Source organism: Triturus cristatus, chromosome 1_1 (assembly GCF_964204655.1).
Source record: "Triturus cristatus chromosome 1_1, aTriCri1.1, whole genome shotgun sequence".
NCBI lineage: Eukaryota > Metazoa > Chordata > Amphibia > Caudata > Salamandridae > Triturus > Triturus cristatus.
In genome coordinates, this window is record NC_140579.1 from 176,576,160 (window position 1) to 176,602,348 (window position 26,189).

Consider the following 26,189-nt stretch of genomic DNA (forward strand, 5'->3'; position numbering starts at 1 on the left):
GGACTCGTTAACAAACAATTTGCCCCGTCGTTGGAGCCTCCCTAGGCTATTAAACAAATAATCTGGCCCCGTAACATTGGAGCCTTCTCGGGGCTTTCGGAACAATTGTGCCCGGTTAAGCGTTGGAGTCACGCTCGGGGGACTCAACAAGAGGTCAGGCCCTCACGGTGGAGCGACCCCCCCCCCCCCCCTCCCTCATTCACCGGGGCTTCGACAGGACTCCTCTCCTCGGACCTCTCGGGGCTCTTCCTGATGCCGGACTCGGCCTCCCGTCTTTCCTCGGGGAAGCGCGGGGTAGGCTCCCGTCCGCTTCCTCCACTCACAGCGCGGCTTCCCGGACGAGCCTCTGGTCACGTGGACGCACTCTCTCCCGCTGGGCCAATCCCAGCGCGGCAGAGAGATGACGTTGCGGAGACTCCGGGCCTGCGGCGGTGATTATTTTCCTCCAAAGCGGCAATGAGGGGGGGCTCCCTCTTTCTTACGCATACCAAGCGGGGTAGGCACCCGCTTTGGGAGATACATCTTTAACGGCGGCAATGCGGGGTGGACACCCGCGAATAATAAATCTGCCAACCAGAATGGCAGAAATAATTAAATAAGCGGGGTGGGAACCCGCCAGAGGCACTAGTATGCGGGGTGGGCACCCGCTCCAATCCACGGGCAAAGCGGGGGAATCCCTATGTTGGGGTTCCCTCATAGATTATTGCAGCTCAGCGCTGCTGTCACGACGAAGGTGCTCCTCAGCAGCAAATACAGATATAGCGCTTCCCAGGCGCTTGAAGGCAAGGTCCAGGAACACCAAGTGGAGAGCTTCTCCTCAGCAAGGCAAAGTCCAGGGAAAGTCTTTAGGAAGGCAGGGGGGCAAGGACTGGGCCCAGGGGCCAGCTCACGGGGCCCTCCAGCAGGGAGGCAGTCCCCAGTGGCGGTCTCTCCTGGCACCCAGCAGCAGGCCCCCCAGTTAGGATCAGAAGAACATTTGGTAAGGGGACACAGCCCCTTTTTATACACATAATACCTTTGTCTCAAGGTGCAGGGGAGGGGCGAACCAGATGCAACTGGTTCTTGAGCACTTTGTTTTGCTCAGCCCCTCTCCCTATTCACAGAGCAGGCCAGGGTCATCAGTCACACCACAGGGGGCGGAGCCAGCATTGTGTGGGGAAAGCCCAGCCCTATTCAGGTCCTAGGTGTACTCCTCCCACCCATCTGGCTGCTGATCTCCCCATTCACCACTGGGTGACTCCTCCTGACTCTGGGGATTCCCTAGCCCATCACATGACCTCAGCCAGCCAATCACGCGCCAAGCAGTCACTGCACATTTATGCCAGCGTCTAGAAGTGGCACTTCCACACTAGCTACAGTAACGCTGCACACATCATCGCGCAGCATTTAATCACACGAGTCCGCACATACCAAACTCGCACCGGCACTCTCCACGCATCAGGAACTACAAGGGACACATACATTCCCCTATGCATTCCTATGGGAGGGCAGGCCAACCTCACTACACGCACGTACTTTACCCTGGGACACAGTGGTAAAGTGCGCAGAAGCCAAAAATCACTAACACCAGGTCATAATTAAAAGCAAAAAGTTGCAGTGGTGAACCTGCCAGAAGGGCCAAGTCCAACACAAAGGTATGCAGAAAACAAAGGCATTCACAAAGACCTAGGTTTGCCAAATGTAGACATTAAATGGATTGGACAGAGAGGGTTAAATTGGCACCAATTGATGCCATTGGTGAAATCCTTCATGCAAATCCAACACCCAGACCTCATAATAGTGCACTGTGGTGGCAATGACCTAGGCGCTTTGACTGGGGTAGGTCTGGAAATGCTTATGAAGGACACCTTTGCAGACCTGATTTCACTTTTCCCTAAAACTGCCTTTGTGTATTCTAACATATGCCAAAGGCAGAAATGGAACTGGTCCGATCATTTTTGTCCACAGATTGAAAAAGCTAGGAAACATGTGAATAAATCGGTTTATGCTTTTCTCCGAGACTACAGAATGGGGTCCATTTACAATAACAATCTGCGCTTTCATATGCAAGAGATGTATAGGAGAGATGGAGTACACTTTATTGATGAAGGAAACCGTCTTCCTCAACAACTTTAAACTCTGTATAGGTACTTACTTATAAGTACCAAAAACTCTGAATGAACACAACGGCTCTTTTTAGAGCCACTCAAGAACAAAACACTTAAGCTTGATGTTTATCTCCCCAAAATTTCAGTTTTTTTACCTTGGATCCGCGCACCCAACGCGTTAGGAACCGTGCACCCAACGCGATAGGATGCGCGCACCGTGCGTGCATTTTGCAGTTTTTTTTTATGGGACCCCCAAAGCACCTCTATAGGGTCAGAGTATTTCCACTCTGCCCCCTTTATATGTTTTACACACTTATTCCCCTTGCTTCTTCAGCCTCGCTTCTACCGAGGCAGAAAATGGCCGCCAACAGTTCCTGGTTTCGAATGTAGAGAGACACTCGACAGCCAATTAGCATTCAGTGCGTGATCGCGAGGGTGCGCGCTCGGTTCTGGGAGGGTGCGCTTGCGGTGCGTGTAGGGTCCGCGGATCCTACCCGGCCATAGATATTTATGTACTTTTAACTCTAATTTTCTCAGGAACTACTGAACGGATTCACACCATTTATACAAAAGGCACGAGTCTGAACTGGGGACTACCTCTTTGCCAAATTTGGTGTAATTCCGTTCAGCGGTTCGGGCTGTAGCTGCGACAACAGATCCTATGGGAAATTGCATGGGGAAAACGCGTTTTGGGACCCCCCTTTTTTCTCGGCCCCGCTTGACTACTCACCACGAAACTTTCAGGGTTGGAGCGGAGCTGGCCAAAAGTTTGGAAAATTTCACGAAGATTCATCAACCGGCGCCAAAGTTATTCCCAATAGAATGTTGCGGATTTCCTATGGAAAATAGGTCCTAACTATAACTATCTACTGGCGACCGCCAGTAGATTATATATATATATATCAGCATATGCTGCTTTTACCCTTCAATGAACAGTTCGTAAGAAAAGCAGACTCGGACCCAGATTGATGTGCTTTAAAGTTGTATTTCAATATCAGCCATTACGCGTTTCAGTCCCTGACGGACCTTGATCACATGACAGCGCTGATAGTGCAAACAGACCATTTATTGTGCTACAGGTTATCACGTGATGGGAAAATGGCTATGGAACTTGAAGACATACTATTCCACTTCTCAAGGAAATACTTTCACAATCACTTTAAAATAAATGTTAAAACAGTAGATTAACAGCAAATGATATCAACTCATTTTGTTCAACGTCACGGCATGAAAAAATCCCCATTTGGATAATAAATAAATGGATGATTTTAAATACATTTAGCATATAAAAGAATTTTGGTTAATAAATATATAATATGATATAAATAAATATATAAGTATAATACCACAAACATCTAATATAACATACTCATCACGGGACGTGAGTTGTTGAGAAAAAATGAACTGACTGATTTAACATATATACAATATTGGGATCAATCCCCTATTATCAGTTATTTTAAGCAATGAGTAGATTCACCTAGAGTGGTTAAACCTAGTATAAACATGTATTCCATATACAAAGTGCCAAGTGCTACCTAAAAAGTGATAAAATTATCCCATCTTCTTAATCATAAAAAATGAATAAAAAACTAGTGTAAAATACTAAAGTGCATATAGTGAACCTAAAAAAACGGAATGTTAACCGGTTGAAGTAGCAGCATTGGTATAGTTTGCATGGATTCTTCCCTTACATTACTTTTACACATATTAAATTTAGTTCATTTTGTAAAAAGAGAAAAAGGAAAGATCAAGATAACTGAGGACCTCATCTCATCTGTCATGTAAATATGTTTTAAAAAATTGTAAAAACAGGTTTATATTAATAGAAAGTGTAGCATGGGAGCACAAGAGGGGCAGGACATTATTATAAGCAAGTATAAAGATCTTCTGTGTTATTTAATCCTCCTGGTGATTTACTATACAGGTTAAGGATATATCGGGTTTCCAGTTTTTACTGCGTTGGTATTCCCTGTTGCCCCCACTTTTGGTTTTGGGTATGGCATCTATAACAAAATAAGATAAATCTTTTAGATTGTTGTTGTGAATTTCTCGAAAGTGCCTAGCAACAGGGTAGGTGGGGATCACCATTGTTTATAGCTCGGATATGTTGCAGAATTCTTTTATTGACAGGCAATTTAGTGCTGCCTACATATCTGAGTTGACATGTACATTCTAATACGTAAATGGCAAATTCAGTTTTGCAATGGAGGGGTTTATTGATTTTAATTTCTTTTTTGCAAAATGCAGTTTGGTAGCTGTTTATATTTTTGCCATATTGACATGCTTTGCATGTCTTGCATTAGGTGAAACCATTTGGAAAGGTTAGCCAGTTACTAGATTTAGAAGACTCGGGTCTACTGGAAACTAAGCGATTAGACATAGAAGGTGCTCTTTGGTATGTGATGCTTGGTTTAGCGGGGAGCTTGTCCCCAATTATGGGGTCGTTTTTAACCGAAACCCAGTTTCTGTGTATACTCTTATTTATTGCTTTTTCCTGAGCATTATATGTAATGATAAGTCTCAACTCATCAGAGTTTTTGTCAGAGATTTGAGACATATTTTTAGTTTCGTTAGGAATCAATAAATCATTAATTTCCAATTTGTTAGTTTTGTTAATAGCCCCCTGTATGACATTCATTGAGAATCCCCTTGATAGTAGTCTCATCTTACTCTTGTCTTGAGCTACGACTAAATCTTCTGGGTTACTGCAGATCCTTTTAAGTCGCAACATTTCTCCATATGGGATGCTGCGTACTAAGTGACGGGGATGAAAACTGGAAAAATGCAAAATGGTGTGTATATATATTTATATATATATATATATATTACCTACTGGCGGTCGCCAGTAGGTAGTTATAGTTAGGACCCTGTTTCCATAGGAAATCCGCAACATTCTATTTGGAATAACTTTGGCGCCGATCGACGAATCCTCACGAAATTTTCAAAACTAATGGGGCGCTACGCTCCGCTCCTACCCTGAAAGTCTCGGGGGGGATTCGTCAAGCGGGGGCTGAGAAAAAAGGGGGGTCCCAAAACGCGTTTTCCCCATGCATTTTTCCATAGGACCTTTAGACACAGCTACAGCCCGAACGGCTGAACAGAATTACTTGTAATTTGGCAGAGAGGTAGTCCTCAAGTCAAGGAAGTGCCTTTTGTAGGTCTGGTGTAAATCTGTTCAGTAGTTCCTGAGAAAATAGCATTTAAATCAATATATATATCTGTAAGCGCGCTCCGAGCGCGCACCGTAAGCTTACCGTACGCTTACGGTGCCGTGCGCGAGCGCGATTCTGATTGGCTGAACATTTAATAGAAAACCTTTCACAACGAAGCACATAATATGTCCTCCGTGTGCGGACGGTGCGCGAAGGGCATCGTGCGTACATGGCCCATCCAGCGTAACGTGGGCACGCGGTGCGCGTAGTGCACCGCATGCCCACCGTGCGTGCACGGCACTAACTGCGTTAAGTGGGCGCGCGGTGCGCAAAGCGCACCGCGTGCTCACTGTGCGCGCACGGTGCGCGAAGCGCACCGTGCGCGCACGGAACGAACTGCGTGAAGGGGGCGCGCACGGCACGAACGGCGTAAAGTAACTTAGCATTTAAAAAACCGTACAAATTCACTGAAAAAACCATAGGTTTCACACACGTTATAGTTAGGAATTAGCATTTAAAAAACCTTGCAAATTCACTGAAAAAACCATAGGTTTCACACAAGTTATAGTTAGCTGTACATTTCACTCGTAAAAAAACAATGAAATTCCACGTTATAGTTAGTGCAGGCAACTATAACTCACGCGACCGCAATCCTCTGCTGATGCTAATACTGTATTTAGACACTTATTTGCCCATGTCTTCTTCCATTAAGTTTTAGCTATACATATATTACAAATATTTTTTTTTCATAAAGACACATATGTCATTAGCAGAGGATTGCGGTCGCGTGAGTTATAGTTGCCTGCACTAACTATAACGTGGAATTTCATTGGTTTTTTACGAGTGAAATGTACAGCTAACTATAACTTGTGTGAAACCTATGGTTTTTTCAGTGAATATATATATATATATAAATTGGTTTTTTCAGTAAAAAAAAAAAAAAAATTATAAGGTTACAGGGAAGTTATAGTTGGGTTTACATTTTACACTCACAAAACCATAGAAATTCAGAAGTTATACTTACCTTAAGGTACTAGTTATAGTTACTTAAGATAACTATAACTTGCGCCCCTGCCATGCACAGTTTTCCCATCATTAAATTTATTGCTGCGGCATCCAAGATGGCCGTTTGGCTGGAGCTCTGCGAAGTAGCTCCGGGGATGGGGATCACTTTTTGGTGAATATCCCCGTTATGCCCGTACGCCCACCCTTTTGCTCAACACCGCAGCAGTGAGGACTGTAACCGCTTGACGGTGGTCTGCCGCTTTTGCCTGTCAAGCTGCCCACAAGCCTGGAATCCGACTGCGAGGACGAGGCGCCCCTGAATTGCCGCTGACCAGGGAGTGGACATCAACATGTCGCAGAGAAGCGCTGGCCGGACACATATCCACTCTGCTACTGTCCCGAGTGCTCGTGGAAGGGGCCGATGATCCCCTGTGACTACACCTGCCCAGTGACTGGTTTGGAGCATGCCGAGTCCCGTCGCATCGAGGCTGGTGAGTCCTGCTGGCCGTCCTGGGCAGAATCTCTCCCGAGGGACCCCGGGTGGTGCACCATGCCTTCCGTACCCTGGTGAGTCCCGCTGGCTGTCCTGGGCAGAATCGCTCCCGTGGGACCCCGGGAGGTGCACCACACCTTTTGTATCCTGACCCCGCAGCCGTGGGCTGAGCCGGAAAGCTTCACAGCGCGCCCCGGGCTCCGTTTGCCATGGAGGCTGACAAAGGAAGGAGCTGTGCCGCGTCTTGTGTATCCCGTCCCCGCAGCCACTGGGTGAGTCATGGAGCATCACAGCGCGCCTTGGGCTCTGTTTGCTACGGAGGCTGAAACTTGAGGGAGCTGTGCCACATCCTGTGATTCCCGTCCCCACAGTCACTGGTCTCCAAGACAAATGAACCCTTCGCCCATCTCACAAGACTCTACAATATCCCACACACAGACACACATTGAGAGAGACTGGAGGGTGAAGCCACTACTGATTCTCTCTGCATGTGAGCTTTCTATGAGGATTCTTGCAACACAGAGTGTGTAATAGGTCGGAATAGGTGGCCATTTTCCTTTTTCTGTCCCTGCTCAGCCATTTTTTTTATAAATACTGGTATTGAAGAAAGAAAAAAAAAAGAATCTTGAGAGACAGTAGATCTCTTCTCAACCCCCTCCACACAGAAACTGAAAGAGGACTGATCGAAGAGCCTCATAGTAGTAATAAAAAGAGGACTGACCAAACCTCAGCAGTGGCCATCTTTGCTTGGGCATTTGACCAACAATCTATTCAGTTGAACGAGACCCGATAATCCCCACTGTACAATTGGATGGCGTAATTTCTGTTTGAAGTGATTTTAATTTTCCATGGCTATACTGTTGATCATTTAAGAGGGGCAAGGCATCATCTGTTGCAATGATGCCACTTAATTCCTCCACATATCCTAGGTCCAACGACAATGGCGCTATAGTGTGCCCTCGCCCCGCCCACAGCAGCAGTAATTATGCCACCCCGTGAGTAATCCTGACTTTTCCCCGCATTTGAGGCACCGCAGGCTGCTTCCAGGTGCTCTCCTCCCTTTCCCCAGTCATTTGGCACATCTCCAGAAAATCACATCGGAATCACCAAGCCTACTTCCTCCCTACTCAATCTCCACACGGCTCAGCCCCTCCCACCGGCACAAACCTCTTCCAAACAGGCAATGCAGCGCGCAACAAGGCACAGTTTACCCCTGACGTTTCTCCCACAATACCCATCCCACTAACCCATCCCGAAACCCCCCTGTGTATCCCCCTTTCCCCCTACCCCTTTTATCAGAAAGATGCTAACCAACCGAAGTCCCCACCAGACCACCCCATCAACCCCCACCTCTCTCCAACCTGAAACCCCACGGCCCCCACTCCATCACCTACCCACCCAACCTCTCAGCCAACACCACCAAAATCTTCAAACATAGTCTACTCAAGCAACACCCTTAAACACTCATAGCCGATATCTACCATAACTCCTCCAAAGGCAAGCCTAAAACAGACCTCATCTTCTACACTACCCACCAAGCCAAATGGAGAAATAACCTAGCTAACCACCTGCGAGTTACCAAAACCACTAACATCCCCCACGGCCAAAGACTAATTATCTCCAAGTCTTCTCCCTTCACAATCAATGCCACCATAACAGTATACAGAAATGGCAAAGTCATGGTCCAAGCCAACAACTTCAACCTGCTCCAATTTGAACTCGCCTTCCCCAAGCTGCGAACTCCATCCTGACCCCTCCCAACTGCCCCACCCCTTCCCACCTCGCCCCCCCAGACCCCAAGAAAGACCGGCCGCAAATCCTGCCCCAAGCCCTCAACTACCCAACTCCGCAGACCTGCCCCCCACCCCCAGGCCAGATTCCCCTCCACCCCCCCACTCCCATCCCCCCAACCACACCTCCCACCCTGAGACTCCGCACCCTGCCCCACCACCTCACCCCTCCCAAAACATCCACCCCAATCCCCCTACTCACATTAACACGAACACCCGCCTAACCAACACCCAACCCTGACAAAACTACACCAGTACTCTCGAGAAACACCCTTCACAATCCCCCCCCAACCACCGCCTATCGGAAGACGCATGCCTCTCCACTTCCCCTAACCCTCCCGACCCTTGACCCTCCTGTCCCAACCTACACCCTCAACCGCCCCAACCCCTCCTCTTCCCCTTACCTTAACAACCCTCAAACCTCTTGTCCCAACCGACAGCCTCAGTCTAATATGCCCCCCAAACCCACCCCTCCCCCTACCCCTAAACTGGAGACAATGGAGGTAATAACTGAGCGCCTCACACGCATAGAAAAACAACTCAACTCCCTCTTACCTATAACCCTGACTCACCTCATAACCATAACTGAAAACCTGTCCCTACTCCACAGCCAAATCAACACAATGACGCAGGCCACTAACAAAATCCTTCTCAACACCACCGCGCCCTCCTTCCCCGCCAAAAACTCAATTCACCCCTCCCTCATAAACACCAGTGATCCACCTCAACAGCCTAATCTCCAGACGACCAGCTGGCGCTCCTCCCCTCGCAACACCCAATCTCTCAGACCAAGAAGAACGAACCCTGATATGTCTCTGAGAGAGGCAATGACACTCGCTAAAACCTACGACCCCAGAGAAACCCAAACCCCCCCCTTTCAACATCCAGGTAATCACCGGAATAGGTAGAGAAAACAACCAACCTAGGCCCACAAGACTTTCCTCCCAACGCACAACCATTCCCCAAGTTCCCCCCTCCTCCCAAATCCATTCCAACAGCGGTAAGGTACACTGCATGCTTATAAACTGCAGATCCACAGCCAAGCACGCAATAGAGCTGGAGATGCCATACTGAGTCACGACATTGACATCGCGTTCCTCACCGAAACTTGGCTCAATGAAACATCATACCCGCTCCTTGACCTCCTAGTCCCCCCTGGCTTCTCCATCATTAAAAAAGACAGAATAGACCAACGCGGTGGCGGCATTGTCATTATCCATAAGAACAACATCAATATAGTTGAAATCAAACCCCTACCCTTGGCTGTATTTGATGCAGTATATTGCATCTTACTATGGAGCACTGTATTGGATGCAGTTTACTAGGGCTGTGTAATTCCCATACAATCTTTTGGAAGTTTCTTGGGATCTTTTTGTTATGATACATTAGTTCATGCTATGATATGCAACATTGGGTTCATAATATTGGGTCTTGTTGTAGGACACAATGCCGGATGCATTATATTGGGGCTTGCTTTAAGGCGCAGCCCAGGAATGCTGTACACGGGGTCCTGCTATGGACCATACTATTCAATGCACTGTATTGTAGTTTGCTATAGAACCCATTATTAAAAATCCACATATCAGGTCTTGCTATGAAGTGTAGTATGAAGATCTTGCTTAGGAGCCAGTATCAGACGTAGTATAGTGCAGTTTGTTTGGGAGCTCAGTGTTCTATGCAGTGTATTAGGGTTGTCAGTAGATGCTGTAACGGATGTGGTAGATTGGCCACTTTCTCAGGAGCCCAGTATCAGATGCAGAATAGTGGGGCTTGACCTGGAACCCAGTATCAGATGCAGTATATTGGGACTTACTACAGAACCCATTCTTGGATACAGGATGCATGTTTACTCTTTTTTCTTCCCCAATTTAAATTTTTTAAATTGTATTTATATAGTGCTTTCTACCCTGACGAGGTGTTGAAGAGTAGTACAGCGAATAGCACAGTACCCAGGAGCTCAGAGTTAGCAATTAGTCCATTAGTTAGTGGGGTTAGTTTTGCATGCTCATGCCATGCTTTCAAGCCAGTTTTTTATGGTACTTTGTTGACATGGATGTGATCATTAGAGGCGGCTATGAGAAGCAATTGCTTGCTGCAATTAATATATCTTGTTATGGTTTCCAAAGAGCTTAAGGTGGATAAGCATGACATTTAGAGTAACTTGTATATAGAAGAGGTGGGCAGAAGGAAGCAAGGTGTGCATTTATAGAAAGGGATGGTAATAATAAAAATTTCATTGAAGGTCAAGTTTTCATGTAAGATTTTAAGGAATGAAGCAGGTTGAATTGTTTTGGATGCAATTTGTGGATTTAAGCCTGTTGAAAGAAACTGTTTTAAATTCTGCCCCTAAGGAATGAAGCTTACACAATCTAACCGACCCTTAAGAGATGACACAGATGCTTCATACAGTGAAAAGGAAGCCAGGACTTGTTAAGAACCCTTTATTGTCAAAGAGCAATGTGACAAATTAGCCCATGTTTTTATTCATAATTACAATTTGAAAACACCCCTGAGAGACCCCTTTTATATACCACTATAGCAGTATATTCAATACTATAAAGTATTATTACAGTTTATGGAAATCATATGTGTTGGAAACAGCCCACTCCCACTCCGCAGGGTGGTGGTGGACTCCCCGAACACACTGTGGTAGCTTGGCTCGAGTGGTCAGGAAACAGGCGCAGTGCTAAGCATACAATATACCCATACAATAACCATGCGTGCATCCGTTCCAAAAACGACTCTACACCGTAAAAATTATGAAAATATTCTTTCTTTATCTTTTTCTCTTAGTTGCTGATTGGAAAAATAAATAGGTCAATCACAATATACAAGTTTCAATTAGTGCAGGTCAAATAAATATTGGCTGTTTGATGAAATAAATAGGGGTGATCATAAATAACAGGGCATAAATACAAGTGCAATATATACAGACAATTAAATACTTTGAGGCAATAAATACTGTACCAATAAATATTGTACACCAACAAGTCCTGTGGACCTATAAATATAGTGCAGCAATAAATAGGTAAAAACTCAATAAATACAGTATCCCCAATAAATAATTAAAAGTATACAGCAACCCTCATATAATCAGATGACACTTCAATTCTTAAGGGCTGATATGGCCCAGGCACAGCTTGTAGGGTTGTGGAAGGCTTGAGGGGGGCTACTCCCTGGCTGGGACAAGGCTGAGGCCTAATCTGAGGTAGATCCAAGGGGGGAATACCAGTGCCCTGGCTTTCTCTCTCCACACAACCTCTCTAGGTTAGTCCCAGTTCACCCCTTGCACAGTCAGGTTGGTTTCAGCACCTCCCTAGCCCCTTAGAGCAGTCTCTCAGGTCTCCACAGGGCCTTAGGCGCCCTCTACTCCACTTACTGCCCTTTTCCTGATGTTCCGACGCCGCTGGAGTCGTGTCGACGCCGTGAGGCGGTTCTGGTTCGGTCTCGGCGGCCTCGGCACAATGTCAGTTCTTTGACGACGCCGGTAGGCGGTTCCGGTCCGATGTCGGCGGCCTCGGTTCGATCTCTACCTCCGATTCGACGACGTCGGGCAGTCTCTTCACGATGTCGACTTCGGGCGGCTCCGGTCCGATGGCGCTCTCGGCTCCGATGACGTCGGCCGGCCTGGCCTCGATGTCGACTTCCGGCGACTCCGGGGTGCGATCCTCACCCCCGACCTCCGGTGCTCCTCCTCACAGGTTCCGGGCGACTCCGGAGTGCGATCCTCACTCCCGACCTCCGGTGCTCCTCTACCTCGGTCTCCGACGACTCCGGAGGGCGGACTTCACTCCTCCGATGACGCCGCTCGCTCGACCTCGGTTCACTTCCTCCTCGACCTCTGGTATTCCTCTCGACCCCCGTCGGCGCCCTCTTACGACCTCAGGTGGCTCCGGGTACGACGTCTGCTACCTCAGTCAGCGCCGCTTCTCCACCTCGGGCTCCAGGTCTTCGGCTACTCGACGCCAGACTCCAGGGAAACCAGTTCTCAGGTCAGAATCTTGCTGCTTTCTTGATTCTAAGGCCTGTTCCTGCTGTCCAGGTCCTTAGGTTGAGTTTTTCTGTATTCTTCCCACACAGGGCTATAGGCTGGGATCCATCAGTAGGGACAAGTATCAAGGGTGGGTTTATGGACCCCACTCCAGGCACAAGTTTCCACCCCTGCTGCTTCACTCCTTCCTCCTTCACTGTTGTGCTCCTCTCTCTTCACCAGTCAGGTGCCAACTGCCAGCTCCAACTGCCAACTGCCTCTCTTATCCTCCCAACATTCTAAACGGTCTCCAACTGTCACAGAGTTCTGGAATCTCCTGGAATGTTCTGGAAGGTGCTGGTAGGTTCCAGTGGATGCTGGTGATGTCACAGGTGGCCACCATTTTGTGCTCCAGGCCCTCAGACAGAAGTTTCAGGGGTAGCTAAAATGGCTCCCTGAATCTGTAGCAACACGAAAAAGTCTGGTGGTTCCCAAAAAGGAAAAATTCAAACAGGGTTTGAGGCAAAAGTGGGACAAAATAAATAATGATGAGGAGGGACCACCCAAAGGGCTGACAGGTCTAACACGCGTCCCCCCCAGCTGAAAGTGGGGAGAGCTACCCAACCCCTTGGGAGTTCTCATCACTAAGGCGGAAATACCTTGAGAGACCGTCTGCATTGGCGTGGTCCACTCCAGGCCGATGTTCCACCTGAAAGTCCATCCCCTGTAGGGAAATAGACCACCTCAACAACTTGGGATTCTCCCCCTTCATTTGCATCAGCCAACGAAGGGGTCTGTGGTCGGTCTGAACGAGGAAGTGCGATCCAAACAGGTATGGCCGCAACTTCTTCAGAGCCCATACCACTGCAAAGGCTTCACGCTCTATTGCACTCCACTTCTGTTCCCTGGGAAGTAGTCTCCGGGATAGGAAGACCACGGGTTGATCCAGACCCTCTTCGTTGAGTTGCGATAACACTGCCCCAATGCCATGTTCTGATGCATCTGTCTGGACAATGAACTTCTTGGAAAAGTCTGGGGCCCTTAAGACCGGGGCCTCGCACATGGCTTTCTTCAATTTCTCAAAGGCTTGCTGACAAGCCTCCGTCCAGACTACCCGTCGAGGTTGTTTCTTGGACGTGAGCTCCGTGAGAGGGGCTACGATGGTACCGTACCCCTTCACGAAGCGGCGATAGTATCCCGTGAGGCCCAAAAATGCTCGGACCTCAGTCTGTGTCTTGGGGGGTTCCCAGGCCATGATGGCCTCGATCTTCGCCTGGAGGGGTTGCACCGTTCCCCTACCCACCAAGTGTCCAAGGTACACTACCGACCCCTGCCCGATCTGGCACTTGCTGGCCTTGATCGTCAATCCAGCTTGTCTCAGGGCCTGGAGAACAGCTTGCAGGTGACGCAAGTGATCCTCCCAGCTGTTACTGAAGACGGCTATGTCATCCAGATAAGCAGCAGAGAAACTCTCCATTCCGGTGAGGATCTGGTTTACCAGGCGCTGAAACGTGGCAGGTGCGTTCTTGAGCCCAAAGGGCATCACACAGAACTGGTAGTGGCCATTGGGCGTGGAGAAGGCTGACCTTTCCCTTGCTCCATCAGTCAAAGAGATCTGCCAGTACCCTGAAGTAAGGTCAAAGGTACTTAGATATTGGGCAGCTCCCAGCCGGTCAATCAATTCATCCGCCCTAGGGATCGGATGTGCATCAGTCTTTGTCACTGAATTCAGTCCCCGGTAGTCCACACAGAACCTCAGTTCTGGTTGGGCACCCGGTGGTGCAGCTTTCGGTACTAACACCACCGGACTGGACCAGGGGCTGCTAGAAGGTTCAATCACTCCTAGCTCCAGCATCTTAGTGACTTCACTATGAATGCTGGCCTTCACCTTGTCTGACATCCGGTAGATCTTGGACTTCACAGGTGGGCTGTCTCCTGTGTCCACGTCATGGACGCACAGGTGAGTCCTACCCGGGACAAGGGAGAACAACGCAGAGTACTGCCCCAGGGCCTGGCGACAGTCCTCCTGCTGTTCAGGAGTTAGAGATGGGGAGAGAATCACTCCCTCCACCGACCCATCCTTTTCCTGAGACGCAAACAGATCAGGGAGAGGCTCGCTTTCCACGTCCTCTCCTCCGTCAGTCACCATCATCAAGATGACTTCGGGCCTCTCGTGGTGGGGTTTGAGGCGGTTGGCATGCAGCACCCGCAGGGGCTGACGAGGGGTCTTCAGGTCCACCAAGTAGGTAGCCTTACCCTTCTTCTCCAACACCTCAAAGGGTCCTGACCAGCGATCCTGGAGGGCACTAAGCTCTCCTGGTTCGATCACCCACACCTTCTGGCCAGGCTCCAACTCCACCGGGTGAGCGTTGTGGTCATACCACGCCTTCATCACTGCTTGGCTGGCTTCCAAGTTGTCAGAAGCTTGCTTCCACAACTTAGCCATTTGGCTCCGGAAGGCCAGCATGTAGCTCACCACATCCTGGGGGAGCTTTCTGGGAGTTCTTTCCCATCCGTCTCTCACCAGGTTAAGAGGTCCACGTACAGGGTGCCCATACAGAAGCTCGAAGGGGCTGAAGCCCACTCCCTTCTGTGGCACTTCCCTGTAAGAAAAAAGTAAACAGGGTAGGAGGACGTCCCATTTCCTCCGCAGGCTTTCAGGCAGACTTCTGATCATGCCTTTCAAGGTTTTGTTAAACCTCTCCACCAGACCATTGGTCTGGGGGTGGTAAGGAGTGGTGAACCGGTATGTCACTCCACACTCCTTCCACATTGCCCGCATATACGCTGACATGAAGTTGGCCCCCCTGTCGGACACAACTTCCTTGGGAAAACCCACTCGGGTAAAGATTCCCATCAGGGCCCTAGCCACAACAGGTGCTGTTATGGTCCTCAGAGGTATTGCCTCTGGGTACCGTGTGGCATGATCCACCAGGACTAGGATAAACCTGTGACCAGCTGATGTTGGTGGATCTAACGGACCCACAATGTCGATGCCCACCCTTTCAAAGGGGGTGCTAACGACAGGAAGTGGTTCCAGGGGAGCCTTCAGCTTCACCCCTGTTTTCCCACTGGCTTGGCAAGACACACATGTCCGGCAGTAGGTATCGGACGACACTTTCATCTGAGGCCAATAAAAGTGGGGGACAAGACGGGCGAAGGTCTTGTCTTGCCCCAGGTGTCCTGCCAAGGGGATCTCGTGAGCCAACTCTAAAAGGAAGGCTCGATAACGTTGAGGAACTACCAAGGCTCGTGACGATCCATGTAGGGGTGCCTTGGGTTCACTGTAGAGGAGGCCATCCTCCCAGTAAACACTGTAGTTCCCTTCAACGTTCCCTGCTGCCTGGGCTTCGGCCTGTCGCCTCAGCCCCTCAAGGGTAGGGCACTCCCTCTGGCCCTGGCAGAATTCCTCCCTGGACGGGCCTCCCTCCACGTGCCACTCGGCCGGGATGGGTAGGTCCTCCAGGTTGGTAACGTCCCCCTCCGCAGACTCCTGGTCCACCACCTCCGGTGGCCTATCCGTCCTACGGGGTGGAGACGCCGAGGCAGGCTCCTCCTGTCCTCGGTTCTTCCCTTGACTGGCAGCTGGCTGGGCCTTTGTTCCAGGCTCCAGCCGGAATGAACTCCCTCTTCGGGTAGTCGCGGACCTTGTGCTAACACAGGCCCAGTCAGGTGTACCCAGCATCTCGGTGTGAGTCCGGTATTCCACCTCCTTCCAAGCGTTGTGCTCCATGTCATTGCCCAGCAGACAATCGACTGGCACGGCAGGGCTTACGGCAACTCGAAGTGAACCTGCAACCCCCCCCCATTCAAAGGGAACCTCGGCCACGGGATAGTGACCTGTTCTGCCGTCAGCCATCGCGGCTGGGTGGAGTACATCGGGAATTACCTGCTCTGGAGACACCAGTTGGCTACGCACCATAGTCATACTGGCTCCTGTGTCTCTCAGAGCCTCCCCTCTTTGGCCGTTGATGGTGATCCACTGCCCATACTTTGCGGTATTTGCGGGCACCTGGATCTTAGGAACCATCTCCCGTTCTCCCAGGGACACTAAAGTGACACCCGCCCACTCCCTTCCCTTAGTTAAGGGCATCTCCTCCCCGAGCACTACACTAGCTACTCCGGGGGGCTTTCCTCCAGTGGGAGGGGGTGATCGTTTCTGACACTTCGGATCTCCTTTATAGTGTCCAACGCCACCGCACTCGTAGCAATGGACAACCCTTGGCTGCTGACTCTGGCCAGGATTAGGGTTTCTGGGTGGGTTAGCCTTAGAGGTGAATCCTGTTCCCTTCCCTTGGAAGTTATTTTGGGGGCCTTTGGAGAACTCCTTTTTCTTTTCCCCTCCCTCTTTCTTCTGGGGGGCGCCCTGTCCGGCCTTTTGAGTATCCCCTCCAGTCCCCCTTGTGGACACCCGGGTACTAGCCCAAATGTCCGCCTCCTCAGCAAGCTTCCGGGGACTGGTCAGCTTGCTATCCACCAGGTGTTGCCGCAGTTCAGGGAAACATTTCTCGAGTAGGTGTTCCTTCAGTACTAGGTCAAACAGCTCCTCGTAGTTCCTTACTTCACTGCCCTGAATCCAACCTTCCAGTGCCTTCTTTGCATAGTCCAGGAAGTCCACCCAATTCTGTGTGCCCAGTTTGTGACTACCCCTGAACTTCTGTCTGTACTTTTCAGGTGTTAGTCCAAACTTTCTGATGAGCGCCAGTTTCATGGTGGGGTAGTGGGTCTGCTCATCCTCTTCGAGGCCCAATAAAGCATCCCTACCAGCTGGAGGCATGTACCTATACAGTCCTCCTCCCCAATACTTCACTGGAACCCCATGGGCCCTCAACGAGACCTCATAGGCTGCTAGCCACTTGGCGATGTCGTCACCCGCCCCATAGCTAGCTACTATGTCCTTTGGCAGGTAAGGTTTGGATTCCCTGGTGATTTCTTGGTCTTTGCTGCCACCATTAGGAACAGTTGGTGCTCCAATTCTTAGGATCTGAAGCTCTATCTCTTTCAGTCTTATCTCATGAGCCATCCTCTCTTTCTCCGTCTCATGAGCCAACCTCTGTTCCTCCTTCTCCTTCTCCAGCTTTGCTAAATCCCATGTGAGCTGTCTTTTCTCTCTCCGATCTGCTAACTCCACGCTGGATAAGCCCCCGCTAGAGACAGTGCTGCCCTTCCTAGAAAGTGTCCTGGGCCCTGCTGACAGGTTCCCCACCTCAGGTTGGTACATCTCAGCCCCCTCGGGGTCAGGCTCTCCATCCCTGTCTTCCTCCTCAGCCTTGCTTTCTCGGCGTGCCTCCCCCCAAGCCCTTAAGCTGGTTTGGAGTGCACCCTTCTTTGCTCCTGGGGGACAGTACACCCCCTCCCGCTGGCAAAACTCCCTGAGTTGGGCCACAGTGTACGTTTCTAGATTCTCTAGTACAAACTCCATCTTGCCCACTCAGGTTAGAGGACAGGTTTTGTGCAGTAACAATGCAGGGGGGTACCTTTAGTAATACCTCCTCCCACCACCAGAGTAAATTTGGAAAAAAACAAAAACCCACAATTAGGAAGGCCGCTGTGAGAAAACTCCCGGTGTAGGCCTATGGACTACCCACAGTTATTGTTGAGTATATGTAGGCACAGCTCTATCCCACCACTGAACACCAATTTATGTTGGAAACAGCCCACTCCCACTCCGCAGGGTGGTGGTGGACTCCCCGAACACACTGTGGTAGCTTGGCTCGAGTGGTCAGGAAACAGGCGCAGTGCTAAGCATACAATATACCCATACAATAACCATGCGTGCATCCGTTCCAAAAACGACTCTACACCGTAAAAATTATGAAAATATTCTTTCTTTATCTTTTTCTCTTAGTTGCTGATTGGAAAAATAAATAGGTCAATCACAATATACAAGTTTCAATTAGTGCAGGTCAAATAAATATTGGCTGTTTGATGAAATAAATAGGGGTGATCATAAATAACAGGGCATAAATACAAGTGCAATATATACAGACAATTAAATACTTTGAGGCAATAAATACTGTACCAATAAATATTGTACACCAACAAGTCCTGTGGACCTATAAATATAGTGCAGCAATAAATAGGTAAAAACTCAATAAATACAGTATCCCCAATAAATAATTAAAAGTATACAGCAACCCTCATATAATCAGATGACACTTCAATTCTTAAGGGCTGATATGGCCCAGGCACAGCTTGTAGGGTTGTGGAAGGCTTGAGGGGGGCTACTCCCTGGCTGGGACAAGGCTGAGGCCTAATCTGAGGTAGATCCAAGGGGGGAATACCAGTGCCCTGGCTTTCTCTCTCCACACAACCTCTCTAGGTTAGTCCCAGTTCACCCCTTGCACAGTCAGGTTGGTTTCAGCACCTCCCTAGCCCCTTAGAGCAGTCTCTCAGGTCTCCACAGGGCCTTAGGCGCCCTCTACTCCACTTACTGCCCTTTTCCTGATGTTCCGACGCCGCTGGAGTCGTGTCGACGCCGTGAGGCGGTTCTGGTTCGGTCTCGGCGGCCTCGGCACAATGTCAGTTCTTTGACGACGCCGGTAGGCGGTTCCGGTCCGATGTCGGCGGCCTCGGTTCGATCTCTACCTCCGATTCGACGACGTCGGGCAGTCTCTTCACGATGTCGACTTCGGGCGGCTCCGGTCCGATGGCGCTCTCGGCTCCGATGACGTCGGCCGGCCTGGCCTCGATGTCGACTTCCGGCGACTCCGGGGTGCGATCCTCACCCCCGACCTCCGGTGCTCCTCCTCACAGGTTCCGGGCGACTCCGGAGTGCGATCCTCACTCCCGACCTCCGGTGCTCCTCTACCTCGGTCTCCGACGACTCCGGAGGGCGGACTTCACTCCTCCGATGACGCCGCTCGCTCGACCTCGGTTCACTTCCTCCTCGACCTCTGGTATTCCTCTCGACCCCCGTCGGCGCCCTCTTACGACCTCAGGTGGCTCCGGGTACGACGTCTGCTACCTCAGTCAGCGCCGCTTCTCCACCTCGGGCTCCAGGTCTTCGGCTACTCGACGCCAGACTCCAGGGAAACCAGTTCTCAGGTCAGAATCTTGCTGCTTTCTTGATTCTAAGGCCTGTTCCTGCTGTCCAGGTCCTTAGGTTGAGTTTTTCTGTATTCTTCCCACACAGGGCTATAGGCTGGGATCCATCAGTAGGGACAAGTATCAAGGGTGGGTTTATGGACCCCACTCCAGGCACAAGTTTCCACCCCTGCTGCTTCACTCCTTCCTCCTTCACTGTTGTGCTCCTCTCTCTTCACCAGTCAGGTGCCAACTGCCAGCTCCAACTGCCAACTGCCTCTCTTATCCTCCCAACATTCTAAACGGTCTCCAACTGTCACAGAGTTCTGGAATCTCCTGGAATGTTCTGGAAGGTGCTGGTAGGTTCCAGTGGATGCTGGTGATGTCACAGGTGGCCACCATTGTGTGCTCCAGGCCCTCAGACAGAAGTTTCAGGGGTAGCTAAAATGGCTCCCTGAATCTGTAGCAACACGAAAAAGTCTGGTGGTTCCCAAAAAGGAAAAATTCAAACAGGGTTTGAGGCAAAAGTGGGACAAAATAAATAATGATGAGGAGGGACCACCCAAAGGGCTGACAGGTCTAACAATATGCACCATACAAAAACTAGTCATGTAATAAAAAACATATGTTATGTAAACACCCACCAACTTGAAAATTCACACATAGCAGCAATTCAGTGCATGTTTGTGACCCGTTCAATACCTCGTTCAGTAGGTGCTGTCCCCTGTGTCCACCTGAACAGCACCCCACAGAACATACCCGTGTGCAGCAGAATGAATGTGTCTGAAGTCACCTTCCAGCATCCGCTTTGCCTTGTATGCTAAAAAGAACCTTATCAAACGTAGATATTTGCTTTCTGTGCAGAAATGGATTCTTCCCACCCAATTCTTAACAGCGTTTGCCAGAGTAGCCAAAATAACCTCCTGATGTAGGTGCGGTAGGTGACACGTGTATTTCAAGAAAACTGAGAAATTGACTCTTTTATTGCGTGATATTTTGAGATGATTGGCAGTAACATGGCCATGTTTGCTCTTGGTAACACAATTCCAAACTCTAGATCAAGAAGATGCTTAAGTGTTAGCCAATACCGTTCAATTGTACTACAATTATAGTATAATATACTTGTAGGAGCTTTCAGACAGTTCTCTTAATCTATTGGTCTGTTATTGTCATTCACATTTTTCTACTGCATGGGGCATCGAGTTAGTACACTTCAACCATTCACTAGCTACACTGTGAATCACTGCATTATGCCCTTTCACAAGAAAACATCCACACACAAAGTAGCTCCCTTGGGAGGCATGGATGGGGACTTCTACAGAAATGTGTTCTTTTTGTTTTTGAGACCAAAAAGATAGTTTTGATTTTTGCTTTGTTTTTTTATTTTATATTTTATAATTAATGTGGGCCCAGCAGCTTACCCAATTCCCCAACAATAACATTTTGGAAAAACCATGGCAAAACAAGCATTGACATAGCCAAAGGACTGACAGCCAACACCATATCTATTGGCTTTGCTAGTTAGTGTTTGTTATATTCATCATGTAAATTTACTTCCACCATTATTCATGGAGGATGTCCTGAAACCCTCACTGGCTTTACTATTTGGTGACCTCTAATTTAAGTTTTGATCTCTATAGTTGTGTCTTAGGCAATAAACGTAGTAATGAACTGATTTATTATTATATTAGCATTATTTGTATTGCTCGTACAGTACAATGACTCCATATATGAACAAAAATATTTATAAAATGCACACCATAAATGTAATTATCTCTTCATGTGCAAATGAGTGTTTTTACAACAACCCTAAATGTACTTGTTTAAGCAACTTTGAGAGGGTGAAAGGCTAAGGGGACGTTGCCAAATGCAGAAAGTGTTGCACATATGTATCTATAGCTGGAGCTCTACCCGGCGCCTTATCACCGATACTTTGAAGGGTATCGGTGCCTTGTAGAGTTGATCCCGTTCTATATTGCGATCGATATTTCATCGCAGGACCATGACCCACCCCTGCTCGGATTCCTCCGCTCCTTCGTCTCCCAAAACTTTGAAGAGATGGATGAATGGAGTACATTTTGCATGCTTGATGTCCACACAGGAAGTAGAGATAGAATGACCTACAGGGGTGTAGTATGCTCGCAGAAAGGGGGCCCTTGATATTAAGGGTAGAAGACTTGTGTGGAACCCCCTCTACAGAGAGTGGGTGCAATACACAGCTCAGTATATGCACTTGACAGTGTTCCTACAGTTGGGACTCAAATTGGGCCAAACTAGGGCAGCTTCATCTGGCGTCAGTGATTTCCAGGTCAGGGGCCACACACAACTCTCAACGTGACGTGCTCGAAATACGATTGTCCCTTTCATCAAGCGCGGCAAAGTACCAGATGCTAATGGGAGACAGGATTTGGGAATCTTATGCCTTTAAGTTCTGCGTGTTGGCTCAGAAATGGAAACCGTTGTGTAAAATTTCACTCGTGTGTCACCAAGGCCAATTATTCTGGTCATATATGGAAAAAATGATTTATGAAGAGACATGGGAGTACAAAATAATAGTGATTGTTTCTGTAATACCTGCAGGGATGTCACTGAAGCCATTGTGATACCCTGAGATTCCATGTTCCACTCACATTCAGTGTCTAGGGAGCAGGCCTGGAGTGGATTACCAACCTAACTATGTGTATTGACTTCTTGAAAATATCATCTCATAACACTGCTTGTAGAATTATATTAGTGTATGTATAAATAGTCATTAATTAATGAGCGTTTCATTCTGTTAGGAAATGTGTGTATTTTGCATCATTGATAATTTTACAAAATCACTACTGATGTTGGTCTTTTGTTTGTTATACGTGCATCCTTTCCTCCTCAGTCTGGGGGCTGAGGTCATGAGAAGAGGCAGGAGTACTAACTGTACTCCTTCAGCTTGGGTAGCAAATTCCTAACCCCATCGTCACTCAAAACATTATTATACGATTTCCGTAGACTAAGTAGTAAATGTTTCCTAAATAGCATTAATGTTTACTGGATGACTTACTACCAACAAGAAATGGTATCGTTGACGGAGTCATTGTGGGGTGTTAAGAAACTCATTCTTAATGTAGAAAAGCACTGGAGTGAGTGGCAGGTTACGGCGCTGTGAGCCCTGCTGTCCTAAAAAGTTCGCCCAAGTCTCTGGGACTCCATCATACCAGGGCTTACTGGAAATGATGTCTATTCCACAGTGTAGGTCTCAACCCACTAAAATATATCTGTTATTATTGATGTACTTTGAGAGCCAAAGTTGTCTAAATTTGACTTTAACGGATGATGATGTGGATACCTTAAACGTGCAGTAACAATTTGCTGTCTTCTTTGTTGCAGGTTTTGAAAACTGACTGGAATTTGGAGGGAGTGCCATTTTTGGAGCACAAACTGAGGAATTTAATGTAGGTCTAAATCTAATCTCTTGGCTTGATAAAGCCAAGGTATTTTTCCTGACCTGTTTCAGGTCCCCCATCCTCTGACACCATGGGCACCGTGCTGTCCCTGTCACCCAGTTACCGGAAGGCATCTCTTTTTGAAGATGGTTCGGCCACCGTGGGACACTACACAACCGTCCAGAACAGCAAGAATGCCAAAGACAAAAACCTGAAAAGACACTCCATCATCTCTGTCCTCCCCTGGAAGAGGATTGTGGCCGTCTCTGCCAAGAAAAAGAACTCCAAAAAGGTGCAACCCAACACCAATTACCAGAACAACATCACCCACCTCAACAATGAGAACCTGAAAAAGTCTTTGTCCTGTGCCAACCTCTCCACTTTTGCCCAACAGCCACCAGCCCAACCACCGGGGCAGAAGAAACAGATCTCCAGCACCAAGAACTCTGTGTCCTCTGTCAAGAAAATTCCAAACTCCAACTCCGCCCCTTCGTCTTCTCCCAAAAGAGTGGTTGTTCAGGCCTCAACCAGCGAGTTACTGAGATGCCTTGGTGAGTTCCTCTGCAGGAGGTGCTACCGGCTAAAGCATCTTTCCCCCACAGACCCTGTCCTCTGGCTGCGGAGCGTGGATCGGTCGCTGCTTCTTCAGGGATGGCAGGACCAGGGCTTCATAACCCCTGCTAACGTGGTGTTCCTGTATATGCTTTGTCGGGATGCCATCTCTTCGGAGGTGGCCACCGAGCACGAACTGCAGGCAGTGCTGCTCACCTGCCTTTACCTCTCCTACTCTTATATGGGTAATGAGATCTCCTACCCACTCAAGCCCTTCCTGGTGGAAAACTGTAAGGAGGCCTTCTGGGACCGTTGTCTATCCGTCATCAACCTCATGAGCCCAAAAATGTTACAGCTCAATTCCGATGCCCATTATTTCACCCAAGTCTTCGCTGACCTCAAGGGTGAGAGCAGCCAGGAAGAGAAGAGCAGGCTCCTCATTGGGCTGGACCGCTAAATGGAGGCGGAGTCTCAACAGCTGGGGGAACAATGCTATTTTTATCAATTCCATAAAGAAAGAAATATCCCAAGAAGTTTACTCGTGTTCCTGTAAACATGCAATGGCGAGCGAGGTGTGAGGATGGGCCCATTGTTTGCATCTCTTACCACACCTCGCTGCCCTACACAAAACACAGAGGGTGTTGTAATCAAGACAGGGTCCTGTTCCTTGGTAAACTTAGGATGGTATTTATTAAGGTAAAAGGTTCAAGATAAAGTTACAGAGAGCCCCACCAGGAGCGACCTTCTGCTGCTCAGCCCATTTTCCCAACTGACAAACTCATTCACCCAACATTCCACAGCATCATCCGCACAAACATTCCAAACCACACTCACATTGGCTGAGCAGCAGGTACAACAGAGGGTGGGCAAGTTGTGGAGTCTCCTGATTTTGCTAGTGGTATATAACATTTATAGTAAGTACTTCCGGAGGGTAGGGTTGTGATATGTTTCACAAGAATCATTGTGGTGAAAAGAGTGGATGGAGGCAGCCTAACCCAGCCTCCTGCTGTAGGATCAGTGCCTGATCTGCATAATGTACTGAATATTTTAAAGCATGACTGATCTTGACTATTAATTGATCTGGACTTTCATCTAAAAGATTCTCCTAATTTTGTTCCCTTCAAAACAACATTTTTGTACTGTTTACTCAGATGCAGTCACAGAGAACCACAGGAATTAGAACCATGCACCAACCTGTGTTTGGTATCTAGAGGTGCTATCTGACTCCCACAGATCTCAGAATCTTCAGGATGATAAGGGCTGGAGGACCTCCTGGAGAGGAGTAGGCATTTTCCCCACCTCCACCCAAAAGCTGAGCCATTTTGTTTACTGTACCTCTATAGTATTACGAGGCATGTTGTGTCCCGATAGGGCATTATGTCGCCTGGAAAATGTTGGTATAGCTTCGAAATGTAGTGAAATGGAAGGAGATCCCACTTGCTGTTCAGTGGTACATGGGCTGTGAACTTGTTGCACTTCCAGTAAGCAAGTACATTTGTGTGCAGAGCTTACTGCTTGTATGGGAGCTAGCCTTTTAACTAAAAAACCTGTTTTCTTTTTTTTCCCCCCTAAAGTCCACCCTCTGATTTGAGCCTGTGTCTTGACTGTATCGGTCCGGGAGGTCCCGCATCACCAACCGATGTTTTCCCCCAATTGTTTTAAAAAAAAATGACATCTTAGTCCAGCCATTTTATATGCGTCTTACCTCTGTTAGCTCCCCTACGTACATTGATCCAATGCATTTCAGCTGTGAGATGGGCCCTGATCCAAAAACGCCTGTCTTGTTAGCTGCATATTGGTGGCTGGTGTGATCCAGTGACCAGCTTTGCTACTGATGTAGTTCACTAGCTATGCCATGTGGTGATTTGTGGTCACCTTCCTCTTCGTGATGAGGTTTTTTGGCCATTAGAAGCTCTTTTCTAAGAGGTCTGCAGGGGATGGATACGAATTTCAAAATCATTGTGTCAAGAGATTGTTAGGAGAATGGGTACAAATGTAGATCTTTTTGACAAGGTTCTCTTAAGGTGATGTCTGGTTTGAGAATGCTAGGCGATATTTCTTCCTCACTTTTCTCTGATGAACGAAGAGAACAAAAGCAATACTCATATACTGCACACAACCACATACTGCATGAAACCGATGCAACCTACAGAACTTGCCGTCCTGAAGAACGCTAGCCCCAATGCACAGCAGTCCACTCCAGGTCAGAAATGTTTGTCCAGATGCAGAACCTGCTTACTGAGACCCATCCAGTAAAGAAACAACACACCTTCATAGCGGGTCGCACCCGAACATGCTTGTCCAGGTGCTAGAGAGCATATGCACCAACTCCCTGCTTAGAAAAGTGGCGTTGCTTCTTTTTATTTTTTATGGTATTTTTTTTCTTTTCCCCTTCTGACATATCTTCTTTCTAGTATAACTCAGTAGGTAATTAGACTTCTGCTTCGGGTTGTGGAATCCCTTCCTTTAACCCCTTGGCTGCGGCAGGAATTCCGCAGCAGCGCTGGGGGGGGTTTGGGGGCACTACGGTGGCGCCGTGCTCATGACGGAACCACTCCGTCATGAGTCACGGTTGAGCTGTGCTCATGACGGAGTGGTTCCGTCATGACTGCCCACGGCGCTAATCGCCCGCACAGGCGGGGAATTAGCGCCGCGTGGGCGGAGCGGCCGCCAACGGCCGCAGCATGACGGA

The 26,189-nt window shown here is 48.5% G+C and overlaps 1 protein-coding gene across 1 annotated transcript in view; it reads left to right on the plus strand.

Moving 5' to 3' along the window:
• The window catches only part of CDK5R1 (cyclin dependent kinase 5 regulatory subunit 1), a 102,227-nt gene extending 78,134 nt beyond the window's left edge, over window positions 1-24,093 (plus strand). The window contains exon 2 of the mRNA XM_085624097.1: window positions 22,890-24,093. Coding sequence (XP_085480223.1) covers window positions 23,037-23,954 — 918 coding nt within the window. The 5' untranslated portion in view covers window positions 22,890-23,036 and the 3' untranslated portion in view covers window positions 23,955-24,093. The remainder of the gene's footprint in view (window positions 1-22,889) is intronic.
• Window positions 24,094-26,189: the final 2,096 nt, after the last annotated feature.